Source organism: Dendrobates tinctorius, unplaced genomic scaffold (assembly GCF_039654945.1).
Source record: "Dendrobates tinctorius isolate UK_male_01 unplaced genomic scaffold, ASM3965494v1 ptg000235l, whole genome shotgun sequence".
Taxonomy (NCBI): domain Eukaryota; kingdom Metazoa; phylum Chordata; class Amphibia; order Anura; family Dendrobatidae; genus Dendrobates; species Dendrobates tinctorius.
Window position 1 is genome coordinate 864,993 of NW_027361902.1, and position 27,249 is coordinate 892,241.

At 51.7% G+C, this 27,249-nt stretch overlaps 1 protein-coding gene across 2 annotated transcripts in view; it reads left to right on the forward strand.

Moving 5' to 3' along the window:
- Positions 1-27,249, forward strand: part of ADCK5 (aarF domain containing kinase 5) — a 112,000-nt gene that overhangs the window by 83,232 nt on the left and 1,519 nt on the right. For both annotated transcript variants that reach the window (XM_073556532.1, XM_073556533.1), the window contains 7 exons: positions 7,840-7,971; positions 20,252-20,335; positions 20,848-20,929; positions 21,058-21,136; positions 21,204-21,295; positions 21,686-21,935; positions 26,064-26,165. In XM_073556532.1, coding sequence (XP_073412633.1) covers positions 7,840-7,971; positions 20,252-20,335; positions 20,848-20,929; positions 21,058-21,136; positions 21,204-21,295; positions 21,686-21,935; positions 26,064-26,165 — 821 coding nt within the window. The remainder of the gene's footprint in view (positions 1-7,839; positions 7,972-20,251; positions 20,336-20,847; positions 20,930-21,057; positions 21,137-21,203; positions 21,296-21,685; positions 21,936-26,063; positions 26,166-27,249) is intronic.

The window sequence follows — 27,249 nt, forward strand, 5'->3', positions numbered from 1 at the left end:
TTGCGGGGTCACTTGTCTAACTAGGTTTTCTCTGTTATGGCATAATAACAATCTTCCGGAGTTTATGACGTTGGGATGTGTGTCGGAATGGCTGGCCAGGGGGATACGGTATGTCTTTCAGATATTAAAGCAGCGGGAGTTGAAATCCTTTTCCAGGCCACAGTCGGAATATGGTCTTAAGGCCTCGGGGGGGATATCAATATGCTCAGATGAGGCTCAGATGCGGCATGCGTACAGAGCTCAAAACAGGGTGACCTAGTGCTGGAGTATGTGTGTGTGGGGGGACTACGATGGGGGTCATCTCCTCTATATATAGGGACCTACTACATACTCATTTATTTGGCTATCCGATCAATGCGAAAACGCGGGATCATTTCATACGCTGTGGACGTGTCCAAGATTGGCTGCTTTTTGGTTAGTGATCCTGAGTCGCGTGGAAGTGGCTTATAGGTGTGTGGTCCCAAGAGAGCCGGCGGTCTGCCTGCTGGGATATGTGGAGGAGATAAAAGTGGATAACAATCTGAAGGTGGCAATGGCTAGATTACTATATATGGCTCGAAAGGTAATAGCGAGGAATTGGATAAAGCAGGATCCACCTTCAAGGGGAGAGAATACCTTGCCTATGTGAAGCATGTCCTTAAGCTGGAGAAGAGGGTCTACGAGAAAAGGGGAAAACTAGCGATGTACGACAAACTGTGGACGCCGTGGCCGGAACTGGGATGAGCGGAGAGATGACTGAACGGTCTCGGGGGTATGTATATGTGGGGTGTCTGTCTCTACACTGCTATAACAGATGATGTTGTGTAATGCAATTCTACATATGTGGGTACAGGTGGTGTTAAAGGGATAATACGAGCTGTCTAAAGGGGGAAGGGCTGTGGGTGGGGTGAGTTTGCATTGTTGGGGGGGGTTTATGGGGAAAATCAAAAGTGCTTGTACCACTGTTGTATGAATACTGCGATGTTCTTCTTAATAAAAATATATTTGAGTTAAATATATATTTTTTATAAACTGCGTAAGGTTTGGAATAAATTTAAAATGTAAAAGTTCTGTTCCTTCTGTTCTGTAAACTGCACCCCGAGGCCGTACAACCTACCAGATGTCCAGTCGGCTTGAATAAAAACAAATAACGCCTGGTGGTGGCAGCTAATAGTCTCTCTTGGGTTTGCAGTGACCGTATCGGAGGTATATACATATATTCCAGATGTATTTATCATATTCTCACTGTTAGTTCCTCATTAGTGGAAGCAGCCAAGCGGCCTCCTCAGGTAATCAATGATCAGTTGAGTGATTGTCTGAACGATGACCCAAAGATCTCAGCGGGTGGTTCTGTGTGACCTTCCCGGGCTGCCATACCTTGACCGTACACGATCCAACAATTCAGGCATCTCATTGGTTTGTATTAAACCCTTAGTACTGGTTGGTTATAATTCCGTCCTCTACATGATTGAATATTCATTTCTAGTTAGTGTGTTGTCGGGTTACATTTCCAGCATCTATAGAGGTGTGCATACTTCCATGGGGGCTGTCACACCTTGCCTATGTGAGCTGGACAATGCGCCTTCCCTGGACCAAGCTTCCAGGCTACAAACAGAAACTTTCAGACTAAAACATAATGTTCAGAAATCGTCTGAAGTCGAAAATGTATCTGTCCAGAAATTCAAGCATAAAATTCTTGTGAGAACGTTCTAGAGAAAATGCATGTAATATTAGGTTCTAAGATGGAAGCCACCGTTACAGCTCAAAACACAAAAGTCAAATCTAGCGTGGTAAAAAATGTACGGTGAAAGCAATAGTGGCAATGGATGTGGTAAAGTAAAAGAAAGCACACCGTGGCGCTAAAAGAGTAGGGACCATGTGCAGCAGCAGCAGCACTGGCACCAGCCGGACTACCACACACAGGTCACAGTTGGCGTCCTTTGCCTCAAATCAGAGGAAGCGGAGAGCGTTATGGAGTAAGTCACATGAGTCGACTCATAGATACGTAGACAAAAATGTGGGACTCCAGAGAAATGCAATGTTGAGATTTATTACACAGACAAACCCAGGATGGTAATAAACGTTTTGGTCTCTAGTGGTGGACGCCGCGGCATCACACACGCACCGAGCTCCTAGCGGTCTCAACATTGCCATCGGGTCACTGATGAAGGTCCATTGCTGGCCGAAACGTTTATTACCATTCTGGATTGCTCCTTATAATAAATCTCACCATTACACCTTTCTAGAGTGCCGAATTTTTGTCTACATCTACAGGACCGAATCCTAATTGTGCACCCGTCCACAGATTGGGATCACGAGGAGGAGGGAGGTGGCACTGGTGATGCAAATCTGAAGATCATCCAAAAGATATTGGGGCAGATCTGCTTTGTCTGCCTGCCGGTTCAGGGCAGATTTGCTTATTCTTCTGCCTTCGGCTTGGGAAAAATCTGCTTCTGTCAGCTCTGCGCAGATCTGCTTTTTCTTTTGCCGCTGACTAAAGGCAGGGGTGCTTCTGCCATCAGCTCAGGGTGGATCTGCTTCTTTTGCTGTTAGTTGGAGTGGATCTGTTTCTCCTGCTGTCAGTGGGGGGCAAATCTGCTTCTTCTGCCTTTGGTTGGGCGGATCTGCTTCTCTTTCTGCCATTGGTTTGGGTCCGATTTGCTTCTTCCTTTGCTGTTAGCTTTGGGCAGATATCCTTTTTCTCTGCCGTTGGCTGGCAGTGGATTTGCTTCTTCTGCCGTCGGATTGGAGTGGATCTGCTTCTTTTTCTGCTGTTTTCTTTGGGTGGATCTCCTTCTGCTGCCTCTTTGAGGCAGATCTGTTTCTGCTGTTTTTGGCTTGGGGCAGCTCTGTTTCTTCTACCTTCTGCTCGGGGCAGATCTGCTTCTTCTGCTCAAGAAAGATCTGCTTTTCCTTCTGCTCGAGGAAGATCTGCTTTTCTGTTCAAGAAAGATCTGCTTTTCCTTCTGCTCGAGGAAGATCTGCTTTTCTGTTCAAGAAAGATCTGCTTTTCCTACGACTCGAACAGAAGAAATGCAGATCTTCCTCAAGGAAGATCTGCTATGTCTTCTGCCTTCTGCTGTCGGCTGGGGGCAGATCTGCTGCTTCTGCTGTCGGCTGGGGGCAGATCTGCTGCTTCCTCTGCTGTCGGCTGGGGGCAGATATGCTGCTTCCTCTGCTGTCGGCTGGGGGAAGATCTGCTGCTTCCTCTGCTGTCGGCTGGGGGAAGATCTGCTTCCTCTGCTGTCGGCTGGGGGCAGATCTGCTGCTTCCTCTGCTGTCGGCAGATCTGCTGCTTCCTCTGCTGTCGGCTGGGGGCAGATCTGCTGCTTCCTCTGCTGTCGGCAGATCTGCTGCTTCCTCTGCTGTCGGCTGGGGGCAGATCTTCTGCTTCCTCTGCTGTCGGCTGGGGGCAGATCTGCTGCTTCCTCTGCTGTCGGCTGGGGGCAGATCTGCTGCTTCCTCTGCTGTCGGCTGGAGGCAGATCTGCTGCTTCCTCTGCTGTTGGCTGGGGGCAGATCTGCTTCCTCTGCTGTCGGCTGGAGGCAGATCTGCTGCTTCCTCTGCTGTCGGCTGGGGGCAGATCTGCTGCTTCCTCTGCTGTCGGCAGATCTGCTTCCTCTGCTGTCGGCTGTGGGCAGATCTGCTTCCTCTGCTGTCGGCTGGGGGCAGATCTGCTGCTTCTGCTGTCGGCTGGGGGGAGATCTGCTGCTTCTGCACTTCGCTTGGGGGAGATCTGCTGTCGGCCTGGGGCAGATCTGCTGCTTCAGCTGTCGGCTGGGGGTAGATCTGCTGCTTCTGCTGTCGGCTGGGGGCAGATCTGCTGCTTCCTCTGCTGTCGGCTGGGGGGCAGATCTGCTGCTTCTGCACTTGGCTGGGGCAGATCTGCTGCTTCTGCTGTCGGCTGGGGGCAGATCTGCTGCTTCTGCTGTCGGCTGGGGGCAGATCTGCTTCTGCTATTGGCTGGGGCAGATTTGCTGATTCTGCACTTGGCTGGGGGCAGATCTGCGGCTGCTTCTGCTGTCGGCTGGGGGCAGATCTGCTTCTGCTGTCGGCGGGGGGCAGATCTGCTGGTTCTTCTGCTGTCCGCTGGCGGCAGATCTGCTTCTTCTGCTGTCAGCTGGGGGCAGATCTGCTGCTGCTTCTGCTGTCAGCTGGGGGCAGATCTGCTGCTGCTTCTGCTGTCGGCTGGGGGCAGATCTGCTTCCTCTGCTGTCGGCTGGGGGCAGATCTGCTGCTTCCTCTGCTGTCGGCAGATCTGCTGCTTCCTCTGCTGTCGGCTGGGGGCAGATCTGCTGCTTCTGCTGGGGGCAGATCTGCTTCCTCTGCTGTCGGCTGGGGGAAGATCTGCTTCTTCCTCTACTGTTGGCTGGGGGCAGATCTGCTGCTTCCTCTGCTGTTGGCTGGGGGCAGATCTGCTGCTTCCTCTGCTGTTGGCTGGGGGCAGATCTGCTGCTTCCTCTGCTGTCGGCTGGAGGCAGATCTGCTGCTTCCTCTGCTGTTGGCTGGGGGCAGATCTGCTTCCTCTGCTGTTGGCAGATCTGCTGCTTCCTCTGCTGTCGGCTGTGGGCAGATCTGCTGCTTCCTCTGCTGTCGGCTGGGGGCAGATCTGCTGCTTCCTCTGCTGTCGGCTGGGGGGGAGATCTGCTGCTGCTTCTGCACTTCACTTGGGGCAGATCTGCTGTCGGCTGGGGGCAGATCTGCTGCTTCTGCTGTCGGCTGGGGGCAGATCTGCTTCCTCTGCTGTCGGGTGGGTGCAGATCTGCTTCCTCTGCTGTCGGCTGGGGGCATATCTGCTGCTTCCTCTGCTGTCGGCTGGGGGGCAGATCTGCTGCTTCTGCTGTCGGCTGGGGGCAGATCTGCTGCTGCTTCTGCTGTCGGCTGGGGGCAGATCTGCTTCTGCTATTGGCTGGGGCAGATTTGCTGATTCTGCACTTGGCTGGGTGCAGATTTGCTGCTGCTTCTGCTGTCAGCTGGGGGCAGATCTGCTTCTGCTGTCGGCTGGGGGCAGATCTGCTGCTGCTTCTGCTGTCGGCTGGGGGCAGATTTGCTGCTTCTGCTGTCCGCTGGGGGCAGATCTGCTGCTTCTGCTGTCGGCTGGGGGCAGATCTGCTGCTTCTGCTGTCGGCTGGGGGCAGATCTGCTGCTTCTGCTGTCGGCTGGGGGCAGATCTGCTGCTTCTGCTGTCGGCTGGGGTCAGATCTGAGGCTTCTGCTGTCGGCTGGGGGCAGATCTGCTGCTGCTTCTGCTGTCGGCTGGGGGCAGATCTGCTGCTTCTGCTGTCAGCTGGGGGCAGATCTGCTGCTTCTGCTGTCGGCTGGGGTCAGATCTGAGGCTTCTGCTGTCGGCTGGGGGCAGATCTGCTGCTGCTTCTGCTGTCGGCTGGGATCAGATCTGCTGCTTCTTCTGTTGTCGGCTGGGGTCAGATCTGCTGCTTCTGCTGTCGGCTGGGGTCAGATCTGCTGCTTCTTCTGCTGTCGGCTGGGGGCAGATCTGCTGTCGGCTGGGGGCAGATCTGCTGCTGCTTCTGCTGTCGGCTGGGGGCAGATCTGCTTCCTCTGCTGTCGGCTGGGGGCAGATCTGCTGCTTCCTCTGCTGTCGGCAGATCTGCTGCTTCCTCTGCTGTCGGCTGGGGGCAGATCTGCTGCTTCTGCTGGGGGCAGATCTGCTTCCTCTGCTGTCGGCTGGGGGAAGATCTGCTTCTTCCTCTACTGTTGGCTGGGGGCAGATCTGCTGCTTCCTCTGCTGTTGGCTGGGGGCAGATCTGCTGCTTCCTCTGCTGTTGGCTGGGGGCAGATCTGCTGCTTCCTCTGCTGTTGGCTGGGGGCAGATCTGCTGCTTCCTCTGCTGTCGGCTGGAGGCAGATCTGCTGCTTCCTCTGCTGTTGGCTGGGGGCAGATCTGCTTCCTCTGCTGTTGGCAGATCTGCTGCTTCCTCTGCTGTCGGCTGTGGGCAGATCTGCTGCTTCCTCTGCTGTCGGCTGGGGGCAGATCTGCTGCTTCCTCTGCTGTCGGCTGGGGGGGAGATCTGCTGCTGCTTCTGCACTTCGCTTGGGGCAGATCTGCTGTCGGCTGGGGGCAGATCTGCTGCTTCTGCTGTCGGCTGGGGCAGATCTGCTTCCTCTGCTGTCGGGTGGGTGCAGATCTGCTTCCTCTGCTGTCGGCTGGGGGCATATCTGCTGCTTCCTCTGCTGTCGGCTGGGGGGCAGATCTGCTGCTTCTGCTGTCGGCTGGGGGCAGATCTGCTGCTGCTTCTGCTGTCGGCTGGGGGCAGATCTGCTTCTGCTATTGGCTGGGGCAGATTTGCTGATTCTGCACTTGGCTGGGTGCAGATTTGCTGCTGCTTCTGCTGTCAGCTGGGGGCAGATCTGCTTCTGCTGTCGGCTGGGGGCAGATCTGCTGCTGCTTCTGCTGTCGGCTGGGGGCAGATTTGCTGCTTCTGCTGTCCGCTGGGGGCAGATCTGCTGCTTCTGCTGTCGGCTGGGGGCAGATCTGCTGCTTCTGCTGTCGGCTGGGGGCAGATCTGCTGCTTCTGCTGTCGGCTGGGGTCAGATCTGAGGCTTCTGCTGTCGGCTGGGGGCAGATCTGCTGCTGCTTCTGCTGTCGGCTGGGGTCAGATCTGCTGCTTCTGCTGTCGGCTGGGGTCAGATCTGCTGCTTCTGCTGTCGGCTGGGGTCAGATCTGAGGCTTCTGCTGTCGGCTGGGGGCAGATCTGCTGCTTCTGCTGTCGGCTGGGGTCAGATCTGAGGCTTCTGCTGTCGGCTGGGGGCAGATCTGCTGCTGCTTCTGCTGTCGGCTGGGATCAGATCTGCTGCTTCTTCTGTTGTCGGCTGGGGTCAGATCTGCTGCTTCTGCTGTCGGCTGGGGTCAGATCTGCTGCTTCTTCTGCTGTCGGCTGGGGGCAGATCTGCTGTCGGCTGGGGGCAGATCTGCTGTCGGCTGGGGGCAGATCTGCTTCTGCTTTTGGCTGGGGGCAGATCTGCTTCTGCTTTTGGCTGGGGGGCAGATCTGCTTCTGCTGTCGGCTGGGGGCAGATCTGCTTCTGCTCTCGGCTGGGGGCAGATCTGCTTCTGCTGTTGGCTGGGGGCAGATTTGCTGCTTCGGCTGGGGGCAGATCTGCTTCTTCCTCGTTGGGTTTGGATCAGAAGAGGTGGCAAGTCCTGTATGTGATCGTCTAGGGTGCGGGAATTCCATCTTGCCGGAGAACCAAACCGTAGTGTGCAGGATCTGCAGCCCTTATGATAGAGCTGTAGATGTCATGGAAAACATCTATAAGGAAATCTATGGCTCTGTCTGCACCTATAGTGGCATTACCTGCTCCCATGGGAAAAGCAGATGGGCCACCAAGTTGGACCTGGCCTCGTCCTCGTGATCGCCTTTCTGGTAGCCAGTTGGCATCCACAAGTAGTGCTTGATTATTGTCATCTTCTTTCACCTCCGTTGTTTCGTCAGATAGTCAAATGTGTGATGTGCCGCCAGGAAACTCAACTCAATAGAATAGTGACTGCAGCTCTGGAGGTGACTGGAGTATAAGACATGATGTAAAAGCAGAATAGTGACCGCAGCTCTGAAGATGACTGAAAGAGCTGTGTAACATCTGTCTGGGATGATTTAGTGACTTCTGCATTGAGCAGGGGTTTGGACCAGATGGCCCAGGAGGTCCCTTCCAACTCTACCATTCTAGGATTCTATGAAGATAAGACATGATGTAACAGCATAATAGTGACTGCAGCTCTGAAGGTGACTGTATAGGATGTGAAATAAAAGTAGGACGTAGTCATCCAGGTGGATGTGGAGTTTCTGTGTGCAGCAGCTTTGTGTGTAACTCTGTGGATGATGTGCCCATATCTCCTCCATACAGGATCTGAAACAGACGCTCTCTCAGGAGCTGGACTTCGAGAATGAGGGACAGAATGCTGAGCGCTGTGCACAGGACCTCCGAAAACTGCCCTATGTGGTAATCCCCCGTGTACACTGGGATTATACCAGTAAGGTGAGAACCTTCCACGCATGTCCATAAACCTCTCATCAATCATGCAATTTATGGAGAAAAGAGTTGGCACCTCATAATCACAATTTTGTATATTCATTCAATCTCATTGACCCCGATGTGTAACATCCACCACTGCCCCAATATATAACCTCTCTCTTGTTGCCCCCAACCTGGTGTGTAACTTCCGGCCCCCTCGCCCCCGGGCCTGGTGTGTAACCTCCGGCCCCCTAGCCCCCGGGCCTGGTGTGTAACTTCCGGCCCCCTCGCCCCCGGGCCTGGTGTGTAACCTCCGGCCCCCTAGCCCCCAGGCCTGGTGTGTAACCTCTAGCCCCCGGGCCCGGTGTGTAACCTCCGGCCCCCTAGACCCCGGGCCTGGTGTGTAACCTCCGGCCCCCGGGCCTGGTGTGTAACCTCTGGCCCCCTAGCCCCCTGGGCCTGGTGTGTAACCTCCGGCCCCCGGGCCTGGTGTGTAACCCCCGGCCCCCTCGTCCCCGGGCCTGGTGTGTAACCTCCGGCCCCCAGGCCTGGTGTGTAACCTCTAGCCCCCGGGCCCGGTGTGTAACCTCTGGCCCCCTAGCCCCCGGGCCTGGTGTGTAACCTCCGGCCCCCTAGCCCCCGGGCCTGGTGTGTAACCTCCGGCCCCCGGGCCTGGTGTGTAACCTCCGGCCCCCTAGCCCCAAGGCCTGGTGTGTAACCTCTTGCCCTGAGCCTGGTGTGTAACCTCCTGCCCCCTAGCCCCCAGGCCTGGTGTGTAACCTCTTGCCCTGAGCCTGGTGTGTAACCTCCGGCCCCCTAGCCCCAAGGCCTGGTGTGTAACCTCTTGCCCTGAGCCTGGTGTGTAACCTCCAGCCCCCTAGCCCCAAGGCCTGGTGTGTAACCTTCGGCCCCCTAGCCCCCAGGCCTGGTGTGTAACCTCCGGCCCCCTAGCCCCCAGGCCTGGTGTGTAACCTCTTGCCCTGAGCCTGGTGTGTAACCTTCGGCCCCCTAGCCCCCAGGCCTGGTGTGTAACCTCCGGCCCCCTAGCCCCAAGGCCTGGTGTGTAACCTCTTGCCCTGAGCCTGGTGTGTAACCTCCAGCCCCCTAGCCCCAAGGCCTGGTGTGTAACCTTCGGCCCCCTAGCCCCCAGGCCTGGTGTGTAACCTCCGGCCCCCTAGCCCGCGGGCCTGGTGTGTAGCCTCCGGCCCCCTAGCCCGCGGGCCTGGTGTGTAACCTCCGGCCCCCTAGCCCCCGGACCTGGTGTGTAACCTCCGGCCCCCTAGCCCCCGGGCCTGGTGTGTAACCTCCGGCCCCCTAGCCCCCGGGCCTGGTGTGTAACCTCCGGCCCCCGGGCCTGGTGTGTAACCTCCGGCCCCCTAGCCCCAAGGCCTGGTGTGTAACCTCTTGCCCTGAGCCTGGTGTGTAACCTCCTGCCCCCTAGCCCCCAGGCCTGGTGTGTAACCTCTTGCCCTGAGCCTGGTGTGTAACCTCCGGCCCCCTAGCCCCAAGGCCTGGTGTGTAACCTCTTGCCCTGAGCCTGGTGTGTAACCTCCAGCCCCCTAGCCCCAAGGCCTGGTGTGTAACCTTCGGCCCCCTAGCCCCCAGGCCTGGTGTGTAACCTCCGGCCCCCTAGCCCCCAGGCCTGGTGTGTAACCTCTTGCCCTGAGCCTGGTGTGTAACCTTCGGCCCCCTAGCCCCCAGGCCTGGTGTGTAACCTCCGGCCCCCTAGCCCCAAGGCCTGGTGTGTAACCTCTTGCCCTGAGCCTGGTGTGTAACCTCCAGCCCCCTAGCCCCAAGGCCTGGTGTGTAACCTTCGGCCCCCTAGCCCCCAGGCCTGGTGTGTAACCTCCGGCCCCCTAGCCCGCGGGCCTGGTGTGTAGCCTCCGGCCCCCTAGCCCGCGGGCCTGGTGTGTAACCTCCGGCCCCCTAGCCCCCGGACCTGGTGTGTAACCTCCGGCCCCCTAGCCCCCGGGCCTGGTGTGTAACCTCCGGCCCCCTAGCCCCAAGGCCTGGTGTGTAACCTCTTGCCCTGAGCCTGGTGTGTAACCTCCGGCCCCCTATCCCCAAGGCCTGGTGTGTAACCTCTTGCCCTGAGCCTGGTGTGTAACCTCCGGCCCCCTAGCCCCAAGGCCTGGTGTGTAACCTCTTGCCCTGAGCCTGGTGTGTAACCTCCAGCCCCCTAGCCCCCAGGCCTGGTGTGTAACCTCCGGCTCCCTCGCCCCCAGGCCTGGTGTGTAGCCTCCGGCCCCCTCGCCCCGAGCCTGGTGTGTAACCTTCGGCCCCCTAGCCCCCAGGCCTGGTGTGTAACCTCTTGCCCCGAGCCTGGTGTGTAACCCCCGGCCCCCTAGCCCCCGGCCTGGTGTGTAACCTCCGGCCCCCTAGCCCCCAGGCCTGGTATGTAACCTCTTGCCCCGAGCCTGGTGTGTAACCTCCGGCCCCCTAGCCCCCGGGCCTGGTGTGTAACCTCTGGCCCCCTAGCCCCCATGCCTGGTGTGTAACCTCTTGCCCTGAGCCTGGTGTGTAACCTCCAGCCCCCTCGCCCCCAGGCCAGGTGTGTAACCTCCGGCCCCCTAGCCCCCAGGCCAGGTGTGTAACCTCCGGCCCCCTAGCCCCCGGGCCAGGTGTGTAACCTCCGGCCCCCTAGCCCCCATGCCTGGTGTGTAACCTCTTGCCCTGAGCCTGGTGTGTAACCTCCAGCCCCCTCGCCCCCAGGCCTGGAGTGTAACCTCCAGCCCCCTCGCCCCCAGGCCTGGTGTGTAGCCTTCGGCCCCATCGCCCCGAGCCTGATGTGTAACCTTCGGCCCCCTAGCCCCCAGGCCTGGTGTGTAACCTCTTGCCCCGAGCCTGGTGTGTAACCTCCAGCCTCCTAGCCCCCAGGCCTGGTGTGTAACCTCCAGCCCCCTCGCCCACAGGCCTGGTGTGTAGCCTCTGGCCCCCTCGCCCCGAGCCTGGTGTGTAACCTTCGGCCCCCTAGCCCCTGGGCCTGGTGTGTAAACTCCGGGCTCCTAGCCCCCGGGTTTGGTGTGTAACCTCTCGCCCCCCGGGCCAGGTGTGTAACCTCTGGCCCCCTCGCCCCGAGCCTGGTGTGTAACCTTCAGCCCCCTAGCCCCTGGGCCTGGTGTGTAACCTCCGGGCCTGGTGTGTAACCTCTGGCCCCCTCGCCCCGGGCCTGGTGTGTAACCTTCAGCCCCCTCCCCCTAGACCTGGTGTGTAAACTTCGGGTCCCTAGCCCCTGGGCTTGGTGTGTAACCTCTGGCCCCCTCACCCACGGTGTGTAACCCAGCTCCGGCCCCCTCGCCCCCGGGCTTGGTGTGTAACCTTTGGCCCCTGAGCCTGGTGTGTAACCTCTGGCCCCTGAGTCCCTGAACCTGGTGTGTAACCTCCTGCCCCCTCGCCCCCAGGCCTGGTGTGCAGCCTCCGGCCCCCCTCGCCCCCGGGCTTGGTGTGTAACCTCTGGCCCCCTCGCCCCTGGGCCTGGTGTGTAAACTCCGGGCCCCTAGCCCCCGGGCTTGGTGTGTGACCTCCCACCCCCAGGACTGGTGTGTAACTTCCGCCCATAACATTTCTTCCTTCTGAATCTTCACCGAATGGATAGTTTTGCTAATGATCTGCAAATGGTGAAAAAATGGAAATAAAATTTCAAAACCTCTGGACTTTTTCAGTCTGGAATCCGAGCATCACGCACAGAAATGACAGCCAAGGCAGAGCGTGCATCATGAAGGTAATTATTCTGCCGCTGACTGTACGAATCATCAGAATCCGCTGCCGGCAGCTCCTGAGTGATCACTGACCAATGACGTCCCCATTGTGCTCGAAGTAGACAAGTCAGGAGACTCTGTGGGCATCACCTGTGCAATCAAAAACCAATGACCATGACCAGTGAATGGACCAAGGAGATTGAACAAGATTCTACAGGGGAGCAACTGGCTACGTCGATGGTGCCGTGAGCAACATTTTGGATTTCTTGACCATGTAGTGAATTACATGTATGATGGACTCCTTGCTAGAGATGGGTTGCATCTAAGGAAAACGTATATTTGGTAGATGCTTACTACACTCATCAGGAGGGCTTAAAACTAAAGCAATATGGGATGCTCTAAATATAGTTTAAGAACCTGCTATTAGAAGTGGAAATAAAGAACAAAAACTGAATGAAAATAGGGGATCAAGAGACACAGACTACAAACTAAAATGTGTCTATACAACTTCACAGAGCATGGGAAACAAACAAGGAGAATTGGAGCTGCTACACAGGAAGAGAGAGAGGATGTTATAGGCATCACTGAAACTTGGCAGGATAATATACATGAATGGAATGCAAACCTTCAAGGCTAAAATTTTTATTAGAAACAGGATTAACAAGAGGGGAGGAGGTGTTGCATATGTTAGGAAAATATATCTCCATAGAGATCCAAGCTTCAGAGACTGGTTGCTCTGCAGCAACTGTTTGGGTAAGAATACCAGGAGAGAAGAACAGAAAGGACACTATTGTAGATGTTTACTATAGGCCACCTGGACAGACTGAAGATATGGATAAACTATATTTTTTCAATGGGTACAGAAAATATTCAGACCCCTGTAAATTTTTCACTCTTTATTTCATTGCAGCCATTTGATAAATTCAAAAAAGTTCTTTATTTCTCATTAATGTGCACTCTGCACCCCATCTTGACTAAAAAAAACAAATGTAGAAATTTTTGCAAATTTATTAAAAACGAAAAACTGAAATCTGACATGGTCATAAGTATTCAGCCCCTTTGCTCAGTATTGACTACAAGCACCTTTTGAGCTAGTACAGCCATGAGTCTTCTTGGGAATGATGCCACAAGTTTTTCACACCTGGATTTGGGGATTCTCTGCCATTCTTCCTTGCAGATCCTCTCCAGTTCCGTCAGGTTGGATGGTGAACGTTGGTGGACAGACATTTTCAGGTCTCTCCAGAGATGTTCAATTGGGTTTAGGTCAGGGCTCTGGCTGGGCCAGTCAAGAATGGTCACAGAGTTGTTCTGAAGCCACTCCTTTGTTATTTTAGCTGTGTGCTTAGGGTCATTGTCTTGTTGGAAGGTGAGCCTTCGGCCAAGTCTGAGGTCCAGAGTACTCTGGAAGAGGTTTTCATCCGGGATATGCCTGTACTTGGCTGCCTTCATGTTTCCTTCAGTGGCAACCAGTCGTCCTGTCTCTACAGCTGAAAAACACCCCCATAGCATGATGCTGCCACCACCATGTTTCGGATTGTATTGGATAGGTGATGAGCAGTACCTGGTTTTCTCCAAACATACCACTTAGAACATTTAGTGATAATTCTGTCTTCGTCTCATCAGACCAGAGAATCTTATTTCTCATAGTCTGGGAGTCCTTCATGTGTTTTTCAGCAAACTCTATGCAGCTTTCATATGTCTTGCACTGAGGAGAGGCTTCCGTCTGGCCACTCTGCCATAAAGGCCCGACTGGTGGAGGGCTGCAGTGATAGTTGACTTTGTGGAACTTTCTCCCATCTCCCTATCTTTGGAGTTCAGCCACTGTGATCTTGGGGTTCTTCTTTACCTCTCTCCCCAAGGCTCTTCTTCCACAATTGCTCAGTTTGGTTGGACGGCCAGGTCTAGGAAGACTTCTGGTGGTCCCAAACTTCTTCCATTTAAGGATTAAATGTGCTCTTAGGAACCTTGAGTACTGCAGAAATTCTTTTGTAACCTTGGCCAGATCTGCGCCTTGCCACAATTCTGTCTCTGAGCTCCTTGGCCAGTTCCTTTGGCCTCATGAATGTCATTTGGTGTGACATGCACTGTGAGCTGTGAGGTCTTATATAGACAGGTGTGCGCCTTTACACACCAAGTCCTATCAGTGTAATTACACACAGCTGGACTCCAGTGAAGGAGTAGAACCATCTCAAGGAGGATCACAAGGAAATGGACAGCATGTGACTTACATATGAGTGTCTGAGCAAAGGGACTGAATACTTATGATCATGGGAGATTTCAGTTTTTCTTTTCTAATTAATTTGAAAAAAATTCTACATTTCTGTTTTCTTCAGTAAAGATGGGGTGCAGAGTGCACATTAATGAGAAAAAAATGAACTTTTCTGAATTAACCAAATGGCTGCAATGAAACAAAGAGTGAAAAATGTTAAGGGGTCTGAATACTTTCCGTACCCACTGTATGACAGCCTGATCTCAAATTATGACGTAGTGATCATGGGAGATTTTAACCATCCAGATATTTGTTGGGAATCTCACTCAGGCAAAAGTACTGGGTCCAAAATGTTATCTTCTCTTGCTGACAACTTTATCTTTCAAAAGATAGAAGAGAGAACACGAGGCTCTGCCATCTTGGACCTAATTCTTTAAAACAAGGAGGAAATGGTTGGGGAATAATAATAATAAATGTTGTTTTTATGGCGCTGACATATTCCACAGCACTTTACATTTCAGAGGGGATTTGTACAGACAATAGACATTACAGCATAACAATAATCACATAGATCATAACAGATACCAAGAGGAGTGAGGGCCCTGCTCGCAAGCTTACAGTCTATGAGGAAGTAAACTGGTGGCCGGGAAATTAGGAGACCGCGATCATGCGATCTTCGAATGTTGGATTATGAGAGGTGGACCACCAGCGAAGACTCGACTTTAAGGTTGGACTTAGAAAGAGGGTATGAAAGGTCCAATGGCCGGATGTTCTAAAGGACAGAAATGTCCAAGAAGGATGGGAGATTTTACTAAATGAAATTCTCACTACACAATCAGTAACAATCCCGAAAAGAAGTAAGAATTGGAAGCGTTTAAAGAGACCAGGGTGGAAGAACACAGAACTTATCACTTGATAAAAAGGAAAAAAGAAATGTATATGAAATAGAAAGGGGGCCTATCTAAAGAAGAATATAATGCGGTCTGCAGGGAAACAAGGGCAAGAGATAGAAGAACTAAAGCCAGTAGTGAAGTGAGGCTTCCAAGCGAGACCAAAAGTAGCAAAAAGGATTTGGGGGTATGTCAAAGCAAAAGCGAAATCAAGTGTGCTATAGGATTTTTACAGGGTGAAAAGGGTGAAGTGGTCAGAAATGATGTTGAGAAGCCGAACTTGTAAATTCCTATTTTGAATCTGTGTTCTCTAAGAAAGCAAACGTAATGTAACATCAACCAGATGATTATGTATTATTATAGCGCCATTTATTCCATGGCGCTTTACATGTGAGGAGGGGTGCACATAATACATACAAGTACAATAATCTTACACAATACAAGTCACGACTGGTCCAGGAGGAGAGAGGACCCTGCCCGCGAGGGCTCACAATCTACAAGGGATGGGTGAGAATACAGTAGGCGAGGGTAGAGCTGGTCGTGCAGCGGTTTGGTGGATCGGTGGTTACTGCAGGTTATAGGCTTGTCGGAAGAGGTCGGTCTTCAGGTTCCTTTTGAAGGTTTCCATGGTAGGCAAGAGTCTGATATGATGTGGTAGAGAGTTCCAGAGTAGGGGGATGCGCGGGAGAAATTGTGTATGCGATTGTGGGAATAGGAGATAAGAGGGGAGTACTGAAGGAGATCTTGTGAGGATCGGAGGTTGCGTGCAGGAAAGTACCGGGAGACGCGGTCACAGATGTATGATGGACTCAGGTTGTGGATGGCTTTGTATGTCATGGTTAGGGTTTTGAACTAGTGTCTTTTGGTAATGGGGAGCCAGTGCAGGGATTGACAGAGGGGAGAGGCCGGGGAATAGCGGGGGACAGTTGGATTAGACGGACAGCAGAGTTTAGAATAAATTGGAGGGGTGCAAGAGTGTTCAAGGGGAGGCCACAGAGCAGGAGGTTGCAGTAGTCAAGGCGGGAGATGAGGGCATGGAGTAGAGTTTTTGCAGATTCTTGGTTGAGGAATGTACGGGTCTGGAAATATTTTTGAGTTGAAGTTGGCAGGAAGTGGAAAGGGTTTGGATATGTGATTTGAAAGAGAGATCAGTGTCAAGGATAACCCCGAGGCAGCGAGCTTGTGGGACTGGAGAGAGTGGGCAGCCGTTTACTTTAATGGATAGGTCCGTGGGGGGGTCGCGTGAGATGGGGGAAAGATGATTAATTCTGTTTTGTCCATATTAAGCTTTAGCAATATAGCGGAGAAGAAGGATGAAATAGCAGACAATCATTGAGGGATTCTGGTTAGTAGGGAGGTGATATCTGGTCCAGAGATGTAGATGTGTGTCAGCAGCATAGAGGTGATACTGAAAGCCGTGAGATTCTATGAGCTGTCTGAGGCCAAAGGTGTAAATGGAGAAGAGCAGGGGTCCTAGGAATGAACTTTGTGGGACTCCGACAGATAGGGGGCGCGGTGAGGAGGTGGTGTGTGAGTGGGAGACGCTGAATGTCCGGTCTGTTAGGTATGACGCAATCCAAGATAGGGCCAAGTCTGTGATACCAAGAGATGAGATGTAGTAATAGGGAATGGTCCACTGTGTCAAAGGCAGAGGACAGGTCCAGGAGGAGGAGCACAGAGTAGTGTCGCTTGGCCTTGGTGGTTAATAGGTCATTGGTGACCTTAGCTAGGGCAGTTTCAGTGGAGTTGTTGTGACCGGAAGCCAGATTGTAAGCGGTGAAAGAGGGAGCAAGGAAAGAGGAGAGTTCAAGATGGACGTGTTGTTCCAGTAGTTTTGAGGCATAGGGGAGAAGTGATATAGGGCGATAGCTAGATACAGAGGATGGGTCAAGAGAGGGCCTTTTGAGGATAGGTGTGATGGAGGCATGTTTAAAGCTTGAGGGGAAAACACCAGTTATTAGTGATAGGTTGAAGAGGTGAGTTAGGGTTGGGATGAAGACTGTGGTGAGGTTTGGGATGAAGTGGGATGGGATCGGGTAAAGTGCACAGGTGGTGAGATGTGATCTTGAGAGTAGAGTGGTGTTTGTATAACTGTTTAGGGTTGTGAGAAGAGGGAGGATATGAGAGATGAGAAGTAGGTTTGTTTTGCTGCAGCGAGTGTGGCCTTGAAAGTAGTGAGGGACTGTTTGATTGCGATGAAGTCCTCATTGGAGTGTGATCTTTTCCATATCCGCTCAGCAGCCCTGGAAGCCCGCCTCAGTTCTTTGGTCAGGCTGGTGTGCCAGGGTTGTCTGTTGATTTTGCGAGCTTTGGTATGTGTGAGAGGTGCAACTTATTACAAAGCTACAGCTATTGTAGTGTTATATAGAGTGGATCTTCACGGTTCCATTGAAGGAATAAAATAATCCACACTATCCTGGTCTAGATGAATTACATCCTAGGGTACTGAGAGAGCAGAGGAAATTGCAGTCCCAGAAGATTGGAGAAGCGGCAATTGTTGTTCCCTATCTTCAAATAAGGAAAGAAGACAGAGCCAGGAAATTTCAGGACAGTGAGTCTTACTTCTATACCAGGAAAGATCTTTGAGTGAATTATTAAAATCATGTATGTAAGAACTTGTATAATAATACAGTAGTTAACCTGAGCCAGCAGGGGTTTGTAGCAAACAAGTCATACCAGATTAATCTAATTTCCTTCTATGATGAATCACTGAGTAGGTGGATCAGGGAAATGCGGTCAATATAGTATATCTTGACTTCAGCAAAGCATTTGATAAAGTATCTCATACTATATTGAAAAAATGACCAAGTATGAGATTGACAAGGCTACTCAGAGTGGTCATAAATGGTTGCACATCCAATTGAAAAAGTGTTTTAAGTGGGGTACCACAAGGCTCTCCTGGCCCCAGTGTTGTTCAACATTTTTATAAATGATCTAGATAAGGGAACTGAAGGTAAACTGATCAAATTTGCAGACCATGCAAAGCTAGGAGGGATAGCTAACAGTAGAGAAGAGAGAGAGAGGATTTAGAATAATCTTGATAAGCTTGAAGAATGGGCAGGACCTAATAGAAAGGCATTTAACAGGGAGAAATGCAAGATTCTACATCTCTGCAAGAAAAACGAATATTACATCTACAGGATAGGAGGAATAGAACTAAGCTACAGCACGTGTGAAAAAGACGGGTATACTAATAGATCACAGAGTGAATATGAGTCAACAGTGTGATGCAGCAGCTAAAAAGACAAACACAGTTCTAGGATGTATTAAGAGAAGCATACAGTCTAGATCACGTGAAGTCATTATTTCCCTCTACTCCTCTTTGGTCAGACCTCATCTGGAATATTGTGTCCAGTTCTGGGCGCCACATTTTAAAAAAGACATCAACAAACTGGAGCAAGTTCATAAAAGAGCGACCAGAATGGTGAGTGGACTGCAAGCCCTGTCCTACAAGGAACTGTTAAAGGATCTGGGAATGTTTATCTTACAATAAAGAAGACTGAGAGGAGACTTAAAGCTGTCTACAAATATCTCAAGGGCTGTCACATTGTAGAAGGATCAACTTTATTCTCATTTGCACAAGGAAAGAATAGAAGCAATAAAATGAAACTAAAAGAGAAAAGATGTAGATTGAATATTAGAGAACTTTCTGACAACTAGTGAGATCAATGAGTTGAACAAGCTGCCATGAGATGTGGTGAGTTCTCCTTCAATGGAAGTCTTCAAACAGCGGCTGGACAGACATCTGTCTGGGATTGTTAAGTGAATCCTGGTTTGAGGGGGGGGTTGGACCAGATGGCCCAGGAGGTCCCTTCTAGCTCTTCACATCCTATGATAATTTCGTCCCCGATGCCGCAGCGACGGAAGCTCTTTTAGGACACACAGGCACTCACAGGAGCACAAGGAAAATGTGGTCAGTGTTGTGTTTAAAATAAGAAATTAGAATACACCGCACACTCTAATGGTTTTCTATGCAAAAAATTGAATTTTATTCACGAGACATAAACAAAGGAGCAAAACAAATATGTAGGAAGCGACTGGAAATTACGACGTTTCGACCCTCCCGAGTCCTACTCATACAGTCGCTGAAATACAAAACAGAAATAAATATCAATAACAACATAAAGTATATATGCGTTCACATGTTGCACCAAGAAGAAACAAGCAAAATAAAATAAACACCCGTAAGCATATTGCAGTGTAATTAGTGGTAACCATAGAACATAACAAGCACCAACTGATCACCAAAGAGGTTAAGGAGGCAAAAAGACCATGAAGCCAGGTGCATAGAGTTTAGAGGGAACCAGCTGCTTATTAGGTCAAAAAAAGAAAGCAAAGTAGGAGGCCAAGGAGTTTGAATGGAGATAGTCAGTAAGGAGATAACGTTTTTTGGATAAAGTTTGGGTTTACCGTATTATTCCCTACAGCAATTCCCACATTTCTTGGGGATCCTTCAATCTGCTACTATTTCTATGATAAGGTAACTGACTGAGCGCTCACCAGTTTATTTCATTCATGTCCACTCCACTGGTCCACCCACCAAATCAATGTAACACTGATCTATTAATGACTGGGAATGGAGACTAGAGGCTTCCAGCTGCTGTACATTGTCCCCCCCACATCATAATCCCAGGAGCAGGACCGCTGTGACCTTCTCGTGAAACTTTGTCAGAGCTGCCCACGTTGCCTTGTCAGATTCAAGAAATATCTCCGTGATCTGTTCTGCAAGTGAAATTAGACATCACACACCCAGACCAAGGTATCCGGGTCTACACAAACCTATCAGAGACGCTGACAGGACAGACGCTCGACTACAGGGGTCCAGCAGACCTCAGCCACCTCACAGGCCGTCATTCTGAAGACCAGGAAGGCAGTTGAGGCTGGAATGGAGGCCTGTCTTCTTCAGCAATGAGTCCAGCATTTGTCTTGGTTGCAGTGATAACTGAAGAATAGTCTAGACCATATAGTCCTCACCATAAAGAGGCCTCCACAAAGGATTGTAACTGTCCCAGGAGTCGTTTTTCCACACGACACCAGGCCACCTGTTCCTATTGCTACTGTGAGCGCCTGCGTTTCCTGAAGCTTCGCCCTTGGTTGCAATGCTTCTAGACTTGCCTCCATATGAGGGATGTGATTGGTCGGGGATTACACTGGAGCGGCCAGCAGTGGATCCTGATGATCTATTTACTCAGACATCCCATAATAACCTCAGTGACATCAGTCAAGGCCGGAGGTGCCGGGATTTTTGTGCGAGGCTCAGAATCCAGGCTGGAGAATCCAGAGGATTTATTCATGTTGTCTCCATTTCCCGTCATGTGGAGATCAGTGACTCTCCATCCTGTGATCTCCATCATCCCTCACTTCTTCTTGGGGTACAATTTCAGTGTTGTGGAGGGTTTATTAAACAGAGCACCATGAAGTGAGGAGACCACCCAGAACTATAAACTTCCTCACATTTCCAGTATATGTGGAGCAGACTGTCTAAATGTCTGTCTGTTTTCTTACAGCGGGTCCTGACAGCTGACTATTGCGAGGGCTGCAAGGTCAGCAGTGTGGAGGGCATTAAGCAGCAGGGCCTGGAACTGAAGGATGTGAGTACCTGGAGGACATTGCATAAAGCAGGTGCCCCCTGCTAGAGAAGCCTGGCCTCCATGAGGTTGTGGAGGAGAGATTCCAGAGTCTGATCCCTGTGAGGAGGACCCTTGTAGTCTCTTATCTCTTGACATTGCATTGAGGATGGCAGTGCAGAATGTGCCCCTGGTGTCTCCAGCAGACGGTGTGCCAGGATTTGGGCTTTTTTTTCTTTGTTCATCTGACAACTGATGGTTCTGCAGCAGCTTCAGGTGACGTTACCAGAGGTCAGCGTCTTCTGTCCTCACAAAGCCCTCATCTCAGCCCAGATTCTGCCACCCCTCAACCTGTCTCTGTAAACAGCTGCACCCGCGTGTCTGCACATCTTGCCCACTTGATGGCGGTCATCTCGTGTCTACCACAAGCAGCAGCTCTCCCCTCTTTTTCATGTCTGATCCGTAATCTCTCTCTGTATGGGGATAGGATTTTCCATTTCAGCTTGTGGCTTTTATCTATTGAAGATTTTTTTCAGGTGGCTGAAAAAGTGATAAAAGTTTTTGCAGAGCAGATCTTCTTCACAGGATTCATCCATGCCGACCCTCACCCTGGAAATGGTAATTTCCATTCTTCCAGATGTTTTCTGCTTGGTGATAGCATTTATGGTGGGATTGTGCGTTGGCTTGTGCTGAGCCCTCTAGGACATGCTTTACACTTACGACTCCATGCCCCCTTTTCTTTTCAGTGCTGGTCAATGTGGGTCCTGATGGGCGAGCTCGGCTGGTCCTGCTGGATCATGGACTCTATGAATATCTGAGTGAGAGGTAATCCATGGTTTTATCTTGTCTCCTGCTTGCCGTGCTCTTGTTTCATGTGTCTTGTCTCTGACAGAGATCGCACTGCACTCTGTAAACTTTGGAGGTCTATTGTACTACGGGACCGTCAGCGTATGGAGGAATTTTCTGCTCAGCTAGGAGTCAAAGGCAAGTGAGTGGGGTAACCATTGTAATGTCAGAGCCATTATCTGGTGGTGCAGATACTAGTAGCATGGCTATTGTCCTCACTAATGGACTCCATCCAGGTCTGAAAGAATCATCTGATCATGTGCCACCAGCTGTAGTTTTGTGGTGTGCGCTCTCGCAGTATAAACAGCAGTATGGGAGCAAGTCATGGATGCTGCCAGCTCTTCATCCTGCAAGTGCAGGTCTCAAGGAAAGCATCCCAGTCGCTGTCATGCAGAAATCTGACTCTTCAATATTCTTCAGCTGTCCATTGGTGATTCCTTGTATCCTGTCTTCTTGTTGTGTCTCATATCTAGGACAATATGACATCTATATGTGAGTGGTGAACAAGTCTTCTTGTCTTCCCTGAAGATTACTTCCTGTTCTGTGAAATCCTCCTGCAGCGCCCCCTATCACTGACGGGGACACTGGGCAACGCGCTGACTCTGGAAGAGACGCAGTATATGCAGGACATGGCCAAGGAGCACTTTGATGACATCATTCGAGTTCTTCGTGCGTTACCGCGGCCCATGCTGCTAGTCTTCCGAAACCTGAATACTGTCCGCTCTCTTAATATAGGATTGGGGGCGTCGGCTGACCGCTATCTTCTCATGGCCCACAGGTGATTGGTAGTGTCTGAGGCTGGAGGAAGGGCGATCACATGGGGCACTAGCGTCAATGGTTGGTGGTGCCTGAGGCTGGACAAAGGGTGGTTACATGGAGCACAGGGGTTGGTGGTGCGCGTGGCTGGGGGAAAGACTGTTGCATGGAGTGCAAGCAGCAATAGTTGGTGGTTCCCAAGGCTGGAGGAAGGGCAGTTGCATGAAGAGTGAGCGTTGATGGTTGGTGGTGCCTGAGACTGAAGGAAGAGTGGTTGCATGGAGCGCAAGCATCGATGGCTGGTGGTGTTTGAGGCTGGGGGAAAGGCGGTTGCATGGAGAGCAAATGTCAATGATTGGTGGTGCCTTAGGCTGGAGGAAAGGCAGTTGCATTGAAAGTGATTGTCGATGATTGGTAGTGCCTGAGCCTGGAGGAGAGGCGGTTGCATGGAAAGCGAATATCAAGGATTGTTGGTGCCTTAGGCGGGAAGAAAGGTGGTTCTGCATGGAAAGCGAATGTCAATGATTGATGGTGCCTGAGGCTGGAGGAAAGACTATTGCATGGAGAACGAGTGTCGATGATTGGTGGTGCCTGAGGCTGGAAGAAAGGCAGTTGTGCATGGAGAGCTAATGTCAATGATCGGTGGTGCCTGAGGCTTGAGGAAAGACTGTTGCATGGAGAACGAGTGTCAATGATTGGTGGTGCCTGAGGCTGGAAGAAAGGCGGTTGCATGGAAAGCAGATGTCAATGATTGGTGGTGCCTGAGGCTGGAGTAAAGGCTGTTGCATGGAGAACGAGTGTCGATTATTGATGGTGCCTGAGGCTGGAGGAAAGTGAGTGTCAATGATTGGTGGTGCCTTAGGCTGGAAGAAAGACAGTTGTGCATGGAGAGCGAATGTCAATGATTGGTGGTGCCTGAGGCTGGAAGAAAGGCAGTTGCATTGAAAGTGAGTGTCGATGATTGGTGGTGCCTTAGGCTGGATTAGAGGCGGTTGCATGGAGAGCGTATGTCATTGATTGTTGGTGCCTTAAGGCCCCGTCACCCGCAGTGATCTCGCTAGCGAGATCGCTGATTTTGTGACGCCACAGCGATCTCGCCAGCGATATCGCTGTGTGACATGGATCGACTGGGCCCCCCCTGCCGGGTATCGCTGATCGTGCTCAATGGTCTTGGGCCATTTTTTGATCACTGGCCAGCACGCATCGCTGAGTGTGGCAGCGAGAGACCAGCGATCAGCGACGCTGGTTTCTAATGTAAACATCGGGTATCCAGGAGCAGCGGCTCTTGGATACCCGCTGTTTACATTAGAAACCAGCTTGCTTGCTGGTCCTGATCGCTGGAGGGGCTGTCTAACGATGTCCCAGCGATCCCATCCATTTCGGATCGTTGGTGGGATCGCTGGGACATCGTTATGTGTAACGAGGCCTTTAGGCTGGAGGAAAGGCTGTTGCATGGAGAACGAGAGTCGATGATTGGTGGTGCCTGAGGTTGGAGGAAAGGTGGTTGCATAGAGAGAAAGTGTCGATGATGGGTGGTGTCTGAGGCTAGAGGAAAGGTGGTAGCATGGAGAGCAAGCGTCGATGATGGTTGGTGCCTGAGGCTGGAAGAAGTTGTTTGCATGGAGAGAAAGTGTCGATGATGGGTGGTGTCTGAAGCTAGAGGAAAGGTGGTAGCATGGAGAGCAACCGTCGTCGATGATGGTTGGTGCCTGAAACTGGAGGAAAGGCGGCTGCATGGAGAGCGGCAATGATTGATGGGACCTGAAACTGAAGGAAAGGCGGCTCCGTGGAGAGCAAGCGTCAATGATTGATGGTACCTGAAACTGAAGGAAAGGCGGCCGCATGGAGAGCCAGTATCGATGATTGGTGGTGCCTGAGGCTGGAGAAAAGGATTTAGCATGGAGAGCTAATGTCAGTGATTTTGGTGCCTGAGGCTGGAGGAAAGGCAAGGCGGTTGCATGGAGAGCGAATGTCAATGATTGGTGGTGCCTTAGGCTGGAGGAAAGGTGGTTGCATGGAGAGCGAGTGTCGATGATGGGTGGTACGAACAAGGCAAAAGAAAATTGGTTCCAGCTGCGTGTAAAATCCTTTCTTTATTGAAAATACATATTAAAATCCACAAATATCGTGTGCGCTCTCCACAAGTGCCATCACAGACAGAGGCTACGCGTTTCGAACTTGGGTGGTGCCTGAGGTTGGAGGAAAGGCGGTTGCATGGAGAGCGAATGTCAATGTTGGTGGTGACTGCGGCTGGAAGAAAGGCAGTTGTGCATGGAGAGCAAGTGTCAATGATGGGTGGTGCCTTAGGTTGGATTAGAGGCGGTTGCATGGAGAGCAAATGTCAATGATTGGTGGTGCCGTAGGCTGGAGGAATGGCGGTTGCATGGAGAATGAGTGTTGATCAGTGGTAGTGCCTGAGGCTGGTGGAAATGTGGTTGCATGGAGAGCGAGTGTTGATGATGGGTGGTGCCTGAGGCTGGAGGAAAGGCGGTTGCATGGAAAACGAGTGTCGATGATTGGTGGTGCCTGAGGCTGGAGGAAAGGTGGTTGAATGGAGAGCGAGCGTCGATGATGGTTGGTGCCTGAAACTGGAGGAAAAACGGCTGCATGGAGAGCAAGAGTCAATGATTGATGGTACCCAAAACTGAAGGAAAGGCGGCTGCATGGAGAGTAAATGTCGATAATGGGTGGCGCCTGAGGCTGGAGGAAAGGTGGTTATTATTATTTATTTCTATAGCGCCAGTGATTCCATGGTGCTGTACATGAGAGGGGGTTACATACAAATTGCAGATATCACTTACAGTGAACAAACTAACAATCACAGACTGATACAGAGGGGAGAGAGGACCCTGCCCTTGGGCTTACATGCTACAGGATGGTGGGGAAGGAGACAGTAGGTTGGTGGGTTGCAGCAGTTCCGTTGGTTGAGGTGATTTCACCGGTAGTGGTGAGATAGAAGGAGGTAGCGGGGTCATTGCAGGCTGTAGGCTTTCTTGAAGAGGTGGGTTTTCAGGTTCCGTCTGAAGGATCCAAATGTGGTTGATAGTCAGACGTGTTAGGGCAAAGAATTCCAGAAGATGGGGGCTATTCGGGAGAAGTCTTGGAGGCGGTTGGGTGAGGAGCGAATAAGTGTGGAGGAGAGAAGGAGGTCTTGGGAGGACCGGAGATTGTGTGAGGGAAGGTAATCGGGAGATTAGTTCAGAGACATATGGAGGAGACAGGTTATAGATGGCCCTGTAGGTCAGTATTAGTAATTTGAACTGGATACGCTGAGGGAATGGGAGCCAGTGAAGAGATTTGCAGGGGGGAGAAGCGGAGGAGTAGCAAGGAGAGAGATGAATTAGTCGGGCGGCAGAGTTAAGGATGGACTGGAGAGGTGCGAGGGTGTTAGCAGGGAGACCACAGAAAAGGATGTTGCAGTAGTCGAGGCGGGAGATGAGGGCATGCACAAGCATTTTAGTAGACTGACGAAGGGACGGATTCTGGAAATATTTTTGAGCTGGAGGCGACAGGAGGTAGAAAGAGCTTGGATGTGCGGTTTTAAGGACAGGGCAGATTCAAAGATTACTCCGAGGCAGCGGACTTCCGGGACTGGGGAAAGCGTGATGTCATTAATTGTTATAGATGTGAGATGGAGGAAAGATGATGAGTTCAGATTTGTCCACATTGAGCTTGAGGAAGCGAGAGGATATGGCTGCATGGAGAGCGAGTGTTGATGATGGCTGGTGCCTGAGGCTGGAGGAAAGGCGGTTGCATGGAGAACGAGTGTCGATGATGGGTGGTGCCTGAGGCTGGAGGAGCGTTCCTTCAGTCCCCACCCATTATCCCCCACATTCCCTACTGGACACATGCTTTGGCAAAGCTAATGTTTATTTGGTCCTGCAAATAAAGCTTCTTTGAATTGAATTAATATTCTTCTTTAGGCCGGGGTCACACTTGCGAGTGTGATTTGAGAAACTCGCGCATCGATACCCGGCGGCAGAAATACATGCAGCCGCACATTCCGGGCCCGAGTACCGCCGGGTATTGATGCGAGCGACTCGCTTGACTTTCTGGCATCACACTCGCAAGTGCGACCAAGGCCTTATAAGGAGTAAAGAGATTTCATTAAGGGATGGATTTGGCCTCCCCCTCTGTATTCTGCCCTCAGTGCGGTGCGAGCGTGGAGGCGTCTAGAGAAGCAGAACTCTTCAGGCATAATACGATGGTTCTCTGTGAGATGGGAACACCTGAAGTTTGAGGTGGCACTGAGGTGAGTCTCAGCCCTGATAACAGGGCCAGGTGTTGGGACTTTTCCATTGATGACATGGGAAAATTTAATTAACTTGAATCATTATTCTATTACATCAGAGAGGGAAGGCGCAGCCACAGTAGATACTACTTCGGAAATCCTTGTGGAGTTTTTGAAGACCAAAGTTTGTGCCTCATTTTGCCTCTTTAGTCGGCTGTTTCTATGGTTACTGACGCATAATTATAAAACATTCCGCATGTCATTATTTTAGGGACAAATCCATTAAGTTTCTGTGATGCCTCCATAGTTCCGGCAGTGCTGCCACTTATTGTCCACACCTTGTGCACTTCCCCAGGCAGCTGGATATCGGCTTCTGGGCAGATCCCGACCGATGGCCGCTCGATCCCGTCCCACTATGGCTCAGAATCATCACAATTTCTGTTTTTCTCTTTAAGGACGGATCGCAGGTTCTCACTGGGATGGCACCTGAGGAGTTTCCAGGACCCTGAATATCAATAATTTGTTCCCTGAGACTTGGTTCTCCCTGTGATATGGTCTACATCATGGGGGAAGATACATCATCACCTCATTGTCCTGGAGGATGGGAGCAGTTATTCTTGGAGTTGGATTCAATATCATCAGAAGAAATAGCTTCCCCGTCCTCCACTGTCCGATCCCTGTAGATGTCTGTCTGTGTGAAGTGCGAGGATCGTGCTGTGGAGGGGCAACGTTTTATTATGTGATGAAGAATGATATTCCGGATTAGAAAAGATGATGCTGCCATAAGTCCTGTGGCTGCCGGGAGTAAAGCCTTCTGAGACCACTCGTATGGGGGCTTCTCATCCATGGAGGGGATCACTCACAATGTGCGTGGTCTTCTCACGCTTGGAGAGGGCTCACTCGCAATGAGCGGAGGCTTCTCTCATCCGTGGAGGTGGCTCGCTGGCAATGAGGGGGGTTCTTATCTGTGGAGGGGGCTGGCTCACAATGTGCGGGGGCTTCTTGTCCGTCGAGGGGGCTCACTCGAAGTGTGCGGAGGGTTCTTATCCGTGGAGGGGGCTCACTTGCAGTGTGCGGAGGGTTCTTATCCGTGGGGGGGGCTGGT